This window comes from Poeciliopsis prolifica, unplaced genomic scaffold, assembly GCF_027474105.1.
Source record: "Poeciliopsis prolifica strain line A6 unplaced genomic scaffold, Auburn_PproV2 SCAFFOLD023, whole genome shotgun sequence".
Classification (NCBI taxonomy): Eukaryota; Metazoa; Chordata; class Actinopteri; order Cyprinodontiformes; family Poeciliidae; genus Poeciliopsis; species Poeciliopsis prolifica.
Window position 1 is genome coordinate 2,523,434 of NW_026562398.1, and position 12,139 is coordinate 2,535,572.

General features: G+C 37.8%; 1 protein-coding gene across 2 annotated transcripts in view; it reads right to left on the reverse strand.

Moving 5' to 3' along the window:
• LOC129370232 (prickle-like protein 2) overlaps positions 1-12,139 on the reverse strand; it is a 48,434-nt gene that overhangs the window by 2,400 nt on the left and 33,895 nt on the right. For both annotated transcript variants that reach the window (XM_055046057.1, XM_055046058.1), the window contains exons 2-8: positions 10,644-10,828; positions 4,766-4,879; positions 4,510-4,647; positions 4,130-4,333; positions 2,128-2,314; positions 1,483-1,637; positions 587-1,388 (exon numbers count right to left, since the gene is read on the reverse strand). In XM_055046057.1, coding sequence (XP_054902032.1) covers positions 587-1,388; positions 1,483-1,637; positions 2,128-2,314; positions 4,130-4,333; positions 4,510-4,647; positions 4,766-4,879; positions 10,644-10,775 — 1,732 coding nt within the window. In that variant the 5' untranslated portion in view covers positions 10,776-10,828. The remainder of the gene's footprint in view (positions 1-586; positions 1,389-1,482; positions 1,638-2,127; positions 2,315-4,129; positions 4,334-4,509; positions 4,648-4,765; positions 4,880-10,643; positions 10,829-12,139) is intronic.

The window sequence follows — 12,139 nt, forward strand, 5'->3', positions numbered from 1 at the left end:
TCCTGACTCTGACCAAATACAATGCTAAATTTACTTTAAACTTCAAATAGGACTTTTGACTACTGAGGGACAGTCCAGTCCCTTTTCTTCAAACCTCCTGAAGCTGTTTCTGACAAATAACAATGGCTTAAAATAAAGGAACGTAGATGACTCCAGACAACGTCAATGCCCTGTAAGTCTCATCCAAACTCTTAAATAGGATTTATTTTACAATCCTGTCAAAACTGCAGTAATCTTATCTGCACTATATTCAACCACTTGTTTTCAACCACTTGTTTTTCTTTCACAAACATTTCCAGAATTTTGCTTTAATGTAGAGCAGTACATTTACAAACTTCTCCTTTACCAGTTTTTACTTACCTGCATTGATAGATAATGATAAATACATTTGTATTATTCTTATGTAATATTAACATTTTCAGAGAAACTCACTTCTAAGTAACTCTTTGTTTTGAGAAGTAAGCATGTGAAATGTGCTTTTCTGTCTGTGCAGCAAAACTATGTTAATTAAATTGCATTGTCAGTGATGTTTTATTGTACTGTGATGCATCTACATAGGACTAAGTCACATTGTATGATTCATTACCTGCAGTATTGGACATAGTTAGTGAGTCCATAGATCCACGAGGCGTCTGTTCTAGTGGGGTTAGGGGCTCATTGAAGCTCATGGCAGTGATGTGGTTTCTCCTTGTCAGCGGGGGTCTGCCATCTCTCTGGAATCCATGAAGACTGGTACTCCTCTTGTCAGAGAAACCCTGATTCTGGCTGGACATCTCATTGAAGCTCATCTGGGTACGGAGCTTGTTGGGTCTGAACTCATCCTGGCTGTGATGGATCCAGTTCTCATTGAAAGAGTGGCCCCTAAGGGCAGCCATAGGGGTCCTCTTGGCATTGCCCTGCTCCTTCCCCCAGGAATCAGGCCTCTTGCCTGGATTGGCAGGACTCTGGGCAGGTGGATGAGCGTTTGTGTTGGGATTGTATCCCTGCCTGGCATTACACTGACCCAGCAGGTGTATGGATGCAGGGGTCGGGGAGGGATCCCTTTTCGGGCCCTCATATGAAGCTGGGATGTAGGGTTCGTCCCTACTCATCCACACTTGGTTAAGGCTTGGGGCTCGGCTCGGCGTGCGGCTCGGTGTACGGTTAGGTGTCCTACTCGGAGTCTGACTGGATGAAAGGCTTAGTCGGTCCATTGGAACAGAAAGGGGATCAATTTCAGCAGACAGGCGGTCGGGCATGGGTGGAGGAGCTGACTGGCGGGGCTCTGTGCTCCGGCGATCCTGCTCAGCATTCCTACGCTCCTTCTTGCCAATCTTAGTGCTGTGGCGGGATTCTCGAGAGCGAGCACTTTGGAAAGCAGAGTCAGAGGAGTCAGACTCCTCTGGATCCTGATACATGGAAAGAAACCAGAATTGTTAGATTATAAAAATGCTTTAAAGGAATGTATTTAATCAAAGTGCAATTGCTTCCAGTTTTTTATACCTGTCCAGCACTGCAGGACCGTGAGCAGAAGATCTGCCCCTGCTTTGGGAGGAATGGACGGCCCAGCAGGGAACGTTTACAACGAGCACAGCAAAAACATTCCTCAGTGGCATGCCAGTGCTGCCCATCATATGTCATCTGACCTTGGTCAATTCCTTTAATCACATAGGAAAAAAATTCCTTTTGACCACATTCCAGAAATAAGCAGAACTACATGATCAACGATTCCGATTTAACCAGCAGATTAACCTCTTCCTTCTTATTTTTCTTTCCTGGAGTCAAACATTTGTGATTCTGTGCCCTTACATGATTGCTTGATTTCTAAGATAGCATGAATAAATTTCACAAGCGCTGCTCTCAGACTGGAAGAACTAATCATCCTTCACAGCTCCCATCTGGTTACAGTTTGGGGGCACTCTCTGAAACCCACTCCTTCACTGTTATCTGGGGATGATAATAACCATCCACATCTTGCCGCACTGGATCCGCCTCTCTGCAGCTGTGACCCAGGAGGCTCGGAGCTGATACCAGCCACACATATATTCATTATGAGACTCTTTGAGCTGCTGTATTACAGTGTAGAAAGTAAAACATGTCAGTGTGTTTTGTCAGCTGTACATATGTGTTATTGTAGGCGTGCTGTACCTATGTGTTCTCCACAGGCATCGCAGTACTCTGCATAAAGAGACTCGAAGCAGTTGCAGCAGTGTGGCCGGCCATCCTTCATGATGTAGCGCTGGCCCCCGAGGGTGGTCTCGCATTCGTAGCAGCAGAAGTGCTTCATGTGCCAGTGCCTTCCCTCTGCCTCAGTGCATTCATCAGCAAAGATTAACTGTGTGGTTCAGATATTACAATAGTCAGCAAACACATGCGGTAAGAACACTGAAAAAAAAAAAAAAAAAACTTGGTCAGAACAGATGCTAATATTTCCTAAAATACCATTGAGAGCTAGGCCCATGTTTGGGGTAATCTAGGATTTAACCAACAGGCTGTTGTTTTTGTTCAGTATTTTTTCTACAAAGGCACCTCAAAATAGTCTTTTTAATCTTTGTCACACTTATATGTTTTGGACCATCAAACAAACAAAGGTGACTTGTCGAAATAGAAAATGCAGGATTAGGTTTTAGGCTGACTAATCACACATTTCATTGTTCCATGGTTAAATTATGATGCCCAGAAGAGGCTGCAAAAAGCTGAATTAAGATAAATATTTTCGTCATTAAAGATGTGGTATTACGAATTTTACACATAGTTAACCAGGCACAAGGGATGGATGCTCTGTGATGCTCTGCTGTAGACTGCAGCTTCAGGTGTGCAGTCTTCACCTATTTGTGGAAATAGGTTGTGCACATCACCAACTTGTCCAGAAGGTCATTAAGAGACCAAAACAAAACCGAAAGCGCTGTAGACCTTACTTTGCTCATTTAAAAGTCAGCGTTCAGAATTAAACAATTAGAAAGACATTTGCAAATTTGGAATTTTGGGAGATTTCTAAGGTAAATAATAAAAATAATAAAAAAAAAACTCAGCTGACCAAAAAGAAGATGATGACCTGTCTCAAGTTTGTGACATAAACTACTTATGCTTTCTTTATTTGATATAAAGATTTGTGACATTATCTGAAAAATTTCAGTGTAAAAATAATGTGTGAGGGACCTGTACACTGTGTTGTACAATAATCTCTTGTCGTAATCCACATTTTTTTCTGCATTTTTCTTTTTTGAGGGTTTAAGAAAAGCACCTCATACACACTTGAACGCCTCTTTTTTAAAAAGAATAAGTCGTGGCAATCAGATATATTTTAACAGGCTTTTTTAATGAAAAAAATGACATACCATCTGTGGGTGGGACTGTTAAAAACAGGCATCCTGTCTGTTCTGAAAAATGATGATGACTAATATCATTCAATCAGAGTGGAAAAGAAAATTAACAAGGTCAAGAAGTTTAAAGAGCAAAAAGCATAAAGGACTGCTGTGTGTTGTGTCTTGTGCTCACTGCAACCGAATCAATGGCCAGATGGTCTACTCTCTGAAGACTGAGAATGCCCATCTGCTCATGTATATATGTATTAGACATATAACACGCAAAACCATATACATTGATTGCATGTACATTATTCTTCATCTAAAATGCTTAGATTTGATATATTACCATACAAAGGTATTCACACCCCTTGAATTTTTAAGTATTTTATTGACCAGTGGCTCCCAACCCTGGTTTTGAAACCCTGCTATTCTATGTGTTGTAGATGCTTTCCCAGCTTCTGCAGAGGAGGTCATGACCTTCTCTGCATGGCATTTAATTCTGCCATGCCAGGATTTAACCAGAGACCTTCTTGCTGCAATGCACTACTCAACTGTAGCCTGCTTTCTGTCCTACAGATTTTCTTAAACAACATATTTGAAAACAAATCTTTGCTATGAAAACTACAAATGCTGTCCTCTTAATAAATCATCTGGGTCGAAATATGTTCAGATAATTAACACAAGAGGACTTCACCAGACTCTGGCTAGGGGAAACTCCATGCCTATTTGGCATATTTAACAGAGCCATCTTTTCTCTGTAAACTGGTACAGAGAAAACCTTTTAGATTCTGTGTTGTTTAGGCTTTCCAATCCCAAAGGGCTTCAGGCCCAGACAGGCGCACCTCATCACAGGCACAGCAGCGGGGTTTCAGCCTCTCGGAGTGGTGTCGGCCGCAGTAGATCTTCCCGTCCTGAAGGAAGTAGATGAGATCCACCAGCAGCTCCTCACATGTGCAGCAGACGAAGCAAGCAGGGTGCCAACATTTTCCATGTCCCGCCCTGGCAGCAAAAACTACAATTTCCCCTCCATTTATCTGACCTCCGCACTGTTGGTGAGGAAGAGGATGAGGAGAGTGGAACAGGTAGAAAAAAGGGAGATGGTAAGAGAAGGAAAATAGAAATCAGGAAGTTGTCTCAAAAATATACATTTAGGTAAAAATAATGAAAGTCTTACAACTTTTTTGATTTAAAAGTCAAAATGAAGGCGAGTTCTTCTGTTTACCTTCTCACAGACCATCCCAGTCACGGTGAGGGGGAATGGACGGACGTTCCCTCTGCCTAAGCTGTCTTTTTTCCGCTGGTTGCTGAAGATCTTAAGTTCTCGTTTCTCTTCCTCGTCCAGTGCGTTGCAGTAACGTACCTGAAACATCACAGCTCATCATCATTAGGCAACATGAAAACTGCAAATACTAGACATCTTCAACGTTCACACATTAAAACAGAAAATCTGTCATTTAACAGTTGAAAGTGTATTTCACCTCATTGTCATGTGGGGGCAACTGGTGAAGCAGCTGCTTGATGCGGTATTTCTCTCCTGGGCTGTTTATGTATGGCACTTTCTCCTCTGGTAAAGAATTATAATACTGATGCACCTTAAACAGACAAAGCAAAAACATTTAAATTCCTAATTCAATCTTGTGTGAAAGACAAGACTAATATGTATTGTTTTTAATCATTTTGTAAGATGTCTGTCCACTGATACAAAGCAATATATGCTACAATTTTTTATTTTATCCTTCAACCCCCAATGAAGTCAGAGTCAAAGTTATCCTCCTTGATTATCTCTCACAGCATAAGTTATTTATTAGCTAGGAGGCTCACGGATAACAGAAGAGAAAAACTTAGCTGCAGGAAAGAGACAGAACTGTGAGTGAAGGACACTCCATAGTGGCCAATTTACATAAATTTCTAGTGTAAATTTTAAGTGTTTCGAATCATAATAGCTATCACAAAAAGAGGCTTAATGACAAATATTCTTTTGCGTACAATGTTATGCAAAAGGATTTAGGTTTTTTTGTAACATTGTCCCACACAGCCAGATATATATGCGTCAAAATGCTGGCTGAAATCTAATTGAGAATCTGTAGCAAAACTTAAAACAACCTAACTGAGCTATTTAGAAGAGAATAAGAAAATGTAAAACAGATAACAGCCTCTATATGCTTTTACAATGTATTTTCTAAATGTTAAACATAAATAAATTGTATTTGTAGAAAATGAAATCCTTTTTCTCCTATTTTATAATTATCTACCATTTATCAATGGTCTATTATACAAACCCTTGATAAAGGACATTAAAGTTCAAGGGCACTGAATATGTTGTGTGAGGTTCCATTGCTTTGAATTGAATGCAAAGTAGTTTACATGTTCTGCTTTATTTCATTAATGCATGCAACAAATCTGAAATTAGATTTAAAAGAATTTAGCATGCCCTTCATGCCAACAGGACCCATTTATGTTTCTCCCTCAACGACTGTTGTCCTTGGAGGTCAGCGTCTCGAGTTAAAAGTGATTGCACAATGAGCTCTGTGCTCCTGCAGCTGCAGACGCACCCTAGAACAGAATGAGCTTCTTTAAACTTTTAACAGCTAATATTCACATTGCTTAAAGGAAATCTCAGCATACCCATACCCTCAGCATATCCTCTGCAGTTTGAATTCATCATGCAGGACTCAGTGTCCTTGTCCTGAACCTCCCCTTGTATTTGCATGTGAGTTGGTGAAATAAAGAAAACGCTGATTGGTACTCAAGAGGTAAACAATTTTGGGATGGAAAGCAATCTTGTCGCTTGTCTGATTTTAAGCAAACCGGCTTCCGGATCAAAATTGTTTGTGCTCAGTCAAGTTTTTCATATTAAGTTTACATAATCACTGGGGTGGAAAATTACTGTAAAATGAAGGTGCCTTTCTTTCCCCTGCAAGGTGCAAAAAGGCACTAATACAATACTGTACAATACTGTACAATACTATACTATACTATACTATACTATACTATACTATACTATACTATACTATACTATACTATACTATACTATACTATACTATACTATACTATACTATACTATACTATACTATACTATACTATACTATACTATACTATACTATACCACACTATACCACACTATACTATACTGTAGGCTACTATGCTATACTATACTATGTTACGCTACACTACACTACACTATATTGTGCTATACTATACTATGCTATGCTGTAATATGCTATGCTATACTATACTGTGCAATACTATACTGTGCAAAACTATACCCTGTTATGCTATACTATACTCAACTATACTATGCTATGCTGTGCTATAATGAAAAAGTAAGGTTTAAGAGGTAATGATGAATTTTTTCCCCGCAAAACCTCTGTTGTAATGCTGGAGAACAGGTGATACACATACATAACTAAATTAAATCTTTCTCTTGTGCATCATTTAGTGATTAGTTTCATAAATAATTTATCATCGTAAAAATGCCTCATGTATTTTTCTTAGCAAAATCAATTCTAAATTAGCTTAATTTATTCTCCGAGCAGTTCATGATTGATCTCCCTAATTTAATGTTTATAAATAAAGCTATAGTAATAATGAATAGTGTTCATTTCAGATCTGATCTGCTTGCTTGTGACACTCAGAAAATAATTAGATTTAGTGCACTAAAACATGGATCAGGAAAAAATAAATATTTTTGCGTTAGAACAAACTTTCAGGGGATCTGCACATTTTTTTTTCTCTGGATTCATCTTCAAATCTTAGCTGAATGATTTGAAGATTAATCAAATCATCTTCAAGTATTGAAGATAAATTGTAGATGTTATTTGAAAAAAAAAACACAAAAAAACATGAAAAATCAGAATGCCTTTTTTGATTTAAAAAATTGTAATGGACATCTCAGGTTGACCTTTCACCTGCACTGACTACTTTACTCCAGGTAATTTAAAGGTGACTTTAAAGTGTTGGTCAAAATATGAATGATCTTTTAAAATATGAATGATCTTTTAAAATATTTAAAATTTAGAATTTAGAAATACTGCATCAGTTACAATATTAAATATAAAAATTTAAAAGGTGAGATTACAGACTGAATTTTGAGATATTTTTTGACAACAGTAATTTTCATTTTAGAATAAGATAATGTAGTTTAGCACAACACAGTTCTCCAATTTATCAATCAATCAATCAATCAAATTTTATTTGTATAGCACATTTCAATGTTTATGGCCTTTGTACCAAGATGTTGCACTTACATTACCCCAACTTCACTCCTGATTGGCTAATCAGCTCTTCCTGATGTCTACTCATCAAAAAGCAAGTGAGTTCTGATTCCATCAGAGAAAAAACAATCAACTAATGAACCTTTGTTTGGATTTCATGCTGTACGGTGTGTGACTACTTTGGTGCAAAGCTGTTAAAGAAGCCACTTCCCCTCCACCCACGTCAGACGTGTGTGCCACGTCACTCAGTACCTTTATTTAGGAGCAATCCTGAAGCTAAAATGAGGAAGCACTAAGACATCCAAAAGCCTGCATAAGAACTAATCTGTGAATCACAAAGTGAATCAACAGCTGTTATAAAGTTGACCTGAGAGCAAGTCCGGCCTTTTTTTGACTGAAAACCCAATGCTGGTGATGGAAGACCCAAACACAAGCAGGAAGAAGGCAAAATCATGTTTAAAAATCTTTCTTAAAATGAAAGAGTGAATGCTTACATACAATGGAAATATAAGGGCTCAAGAACATAGCAGACAGGACAAGGGGATGTATCGCAAACTAAACTAAGAAGAAATTAACCACTGTGACAGTGGTTTCTGGATGAGAATCAGAAAGAAATGAATAAAAGACTGTAGCTTTCAATCATAAGAACATAAACCTTGAGAAACTTGAACTAAACGTATCGATAGTAGAACAGTAAGTCAAATTTTTTTATGCCTTCTGTTTAGTGAAATCAATAGTTAACAGATTTTAGTATGGCTATAATAAATTTTATAATAAAATTGCTTGTTGAAGAAAAGCACCAGCTTCCTGCAATTCTAATGGATGGATGGATGGATGGATGGATGGATGGATGGATGGATGGATGGATGGATGGATGGATGGATGGATGGATGGATGGATGGATGGATGGATGGATGGATGGATGGATTCTTTACTAATTCATGTAAATTTGTTTTTGTAACTTTTGCTGAATCATTATTATTATTAATTTATCCTAAATAAATCTTAAGCCAGAAAACTACACAAACTGTTCTATAAAAATAAAACAATCCCTGATTCTTCTTTAAATGTTTGACAATTATCACTTAATGCAAAGGCCAAGAAACAATCTTAAGATGGATTGATTTTAGAGAATGTCAATTTGATAGACTTTTGACGGACTGTGAGATAGATTACTTTAAGAAACTCAATAAACCTAAATCATCTCAGGCAAGCTTCTGTGTCTTTTAGTAATTAAACTGTTATTAACCTAAAAGTTATGCTTGAGCAAAAGTCCAAACTTGGGAAACAAAACCTTTTAGAAAGACAATCGGAACACAGCTGAAACCTAATGATAGATTCAGAGTAGACAAATTTCGGTATTTTGATTCCTGACAGCTCAATGAGCCTTAGCACATGATTATTTCCTTTTTTTTAATGGCATTGTATGGAGAGACACCAGAAGTGACAGGCTTAAGAATCATTACATTCAAGTGCATTAAAAGAGAAACAGGCAGCGTCAATTGCCTCCACCTCCTGCTGGATGACAGAGGCTGTAGCCTCTTTCAGCATCCTGTCAAAAGATGGCTGACTAGAGAAAATCACTGTTATCAGGCTTCCTGTCAACTGTTAACAGAGCCCTAGGTGGCCCGTTGTATTAGTGTCTTTCTCTTACATAACAAAGACAATATGGTTTATAGCTGAAGCTGTTGAAGAAATGTATGCATGTTAATGTCACACAAAGCAAAAAATACAGACAAAAATAAAAAGAAACTGAAGCTGCAGAGATAGCGTCTACTCATTCAATTACCTTAGTAAGGCATGGCATTAAAATGCTGTTAAAATGCAAATAGATACAAACATGGAGCTGTGGAGACTGCAAGCTTAGATAAACCAAATTGCATTTCCAATAAGATTCAAACCAACATTCACTGACTCCAATTACTTTAATTTCACTAAAATAAGCCGAGCTCTGGCGAGCAAAAGCATAATTAAAATTTACCCACTAATGAAACATCACTATTACTTGTTTCATTCCTACAACCACGTTCAGACAATAAAACTGATCAGAGCCGGAAAAAGTTGATTGGATCTCACATAGTCAAAATATAATGGATAAATGGATGGATGGAAGGACATGTTGATGAAAGTCCTTAAAGGATGATGCCTGATCAGTACAGCTTTATATTGAACTGTGGCTTCAATTCAGTTTCTGTCCCTCAACCTAGGCTTATTATTCTTAATAATTACTTGTGATTTCTTATTCTTAATTTAAGTAACTTTTCAAAATGATGTTGAAGGGAGCTTGTGGAGTATGAATTTCATTGCCAGATTTTCTTTTTCTGAGCATATGACAATATAGTTATTTCTATGTTTAGCAATATTTCTCTTGGCCATTGAGTGTGTTCTTTGAGAATCTGGAACATCTTGAGGAAATGATTTTTCCAATAGTGGAACTTTGTGGGCACTTCTTGCAGATCGCTTGGCTTCTGAAAGAGTTGCCTATATTACAGAACTCGCAATGGACCTTTTTTGATCATTACAGAGATTTTGTCATTTCAGGCTATCCTTTGATCCATTGTAGTGCTTTTCCACCTATTTCTGGTTGGGTTTCCATGATGAAACATTATAGATCATTTTCACTGAGCTACCCATCATTTCCCACCCCCCCTCTTCAATATTTTTTTAAATCAAAGTTCACTGTTCTTAACAATGTGTGAAATGGCCCATTTTATCCACATTTTTCCCTTCAGATTATCACTCTGGCACAAACTTTTCCAACATATAAATTTGATTTTAAACTTTTTAGCTGAAAAATGTCCCTTCAATTATATTTCAATAAAATGTCTGATATTTCAGTCCCAGTGATTGTACTGGAGGTCATCCCAGCCCTTTCTCTTCTTCCTTTTCTAACCTAAAGAAGATATAATACAACCAAAGTGAAATAAAACCATCAGGATGTGTTTTTTCCTCTTTTGGTCAAACAATCCTGTTTACATCTTCAGATTATGAGGAAAGTTTTGCAAATTAGATAAACCAGATAAATAAATAATTTTCATTGCTTTGGCTTAATTCATATGGTCTGTGTGTTCAGAATAAAAAACAGCAATGAGTAATGAAGCATTGAGCATAAAATGCAGCTTGAACATCATGGAGCTCATACCTGCTCCGGATTGAGGCCCGGGGGAACCCAGGCGTACTCTTCCAGGGCACAACCAGAGTCATCGTCGGAGGTGGAGTTCCTCTGGAAGTCGTACATCAGCTTGGTGATGGTCTTTTCCATCTCCAGAGACATGGCTGTCACAACATGCTCTTTCACACACAACCGTTTAGTGTACACAGGTGTTCCTGTGGAGGCAATGGACAGGAGAGTGTCACTCAAAACTTACAAGATAAATGCACCAGCATGAGAAATAAAGTGAAGGATCTAAAGCGCTTCTGCTCTCCTCACTGAGAAATCTCACTGTCAATATTATTTGTGCCTCATTGTTTCATCTATTCTCCCATCTGTGATCACATAGTTCTTTCACCGTCTAATCTCAGAACATAAATTACTCCTGAAGGAGGATCAGGAAGAGAGGACACCAGCTCACAAAGATTTCAACAGCTTCTTGGGAAACCCTTTTCATCATGTAAAACTGGCATTTTACTGTATTAAAAAGAAAAAAAAAGTTTACATGAGCTGTTTTAAACTGAATGGCTCTAAAATGTTTCCCTTCAGAAAAGGGCTCCTAACTTGACTTCTCTCTTCTTTTTGTGATTGCCTTTATTTATTTATTCTAGTATCTCTGGTGGTAGGGACATAATTGTGAAACGTAAAGTTGTGTCTAGCTCCGTTTATCTAACCATCAACTCTGATCGGGCCTCCTGTCCGTGTCAAAGCATCAGCACAATATTATGTTTTCCCTCCATGTTCAACGTGTTCAGGACGAGTTACAGGGTTCATTTCCTAACATATGTAGGGTTTTCCATGTAAAATAAATAAATGTTCTGGCAATTTACTGACAGGACATTTTTCAACAATGCTATTTTTTCTTGTCACTCCTATACAAATGACAGAGTTGTGGACTGTAATGCTGTGATAATTGATTTTTGGTTAAGATGTTGCAGACTGGTAAAAATACACTTATATGCGGAAGAGTATCAAATGAAAAATGCCTTGTCATTCACTATGCAATTTCTGCCTCCCTCACTAAATGTGCACAATATGTGGCAACATGAGACATTCTGATTGTGTTATAGTCTGTAAGTCGGCTTTAATTGGTGCCGTAATTAACCCGCAGACATAATATATTCTGCGAGAATGGATACATGGATATCATCAGGAAAAGAATCAGTGGAAAGGTTGCAGATTTCTTTTCCTCAGCTGAAACAGATTAGGTGTTCACCATGTGTTACCATAGTGATCTCTCAAGATTCAAAGAAAGACACCTATTCAGCTCAAAGCCCTTAAGTTTGAAAATATTACCTTAAAAATGCTTCTCTCTGCACCCTTGAGATCAGAATCACAATGTCAGGTCCCAGATATAAACACATCCAGTCAGAAAGGGCATGATTCAATCTGGATTGTTATTTGGAAATATATTTTAAGCTTTCCAACACAGATAAGGAGTAACATTTTCCTGGTTTCCATTGAGTTCCCACAAAAAAGACGTGCGA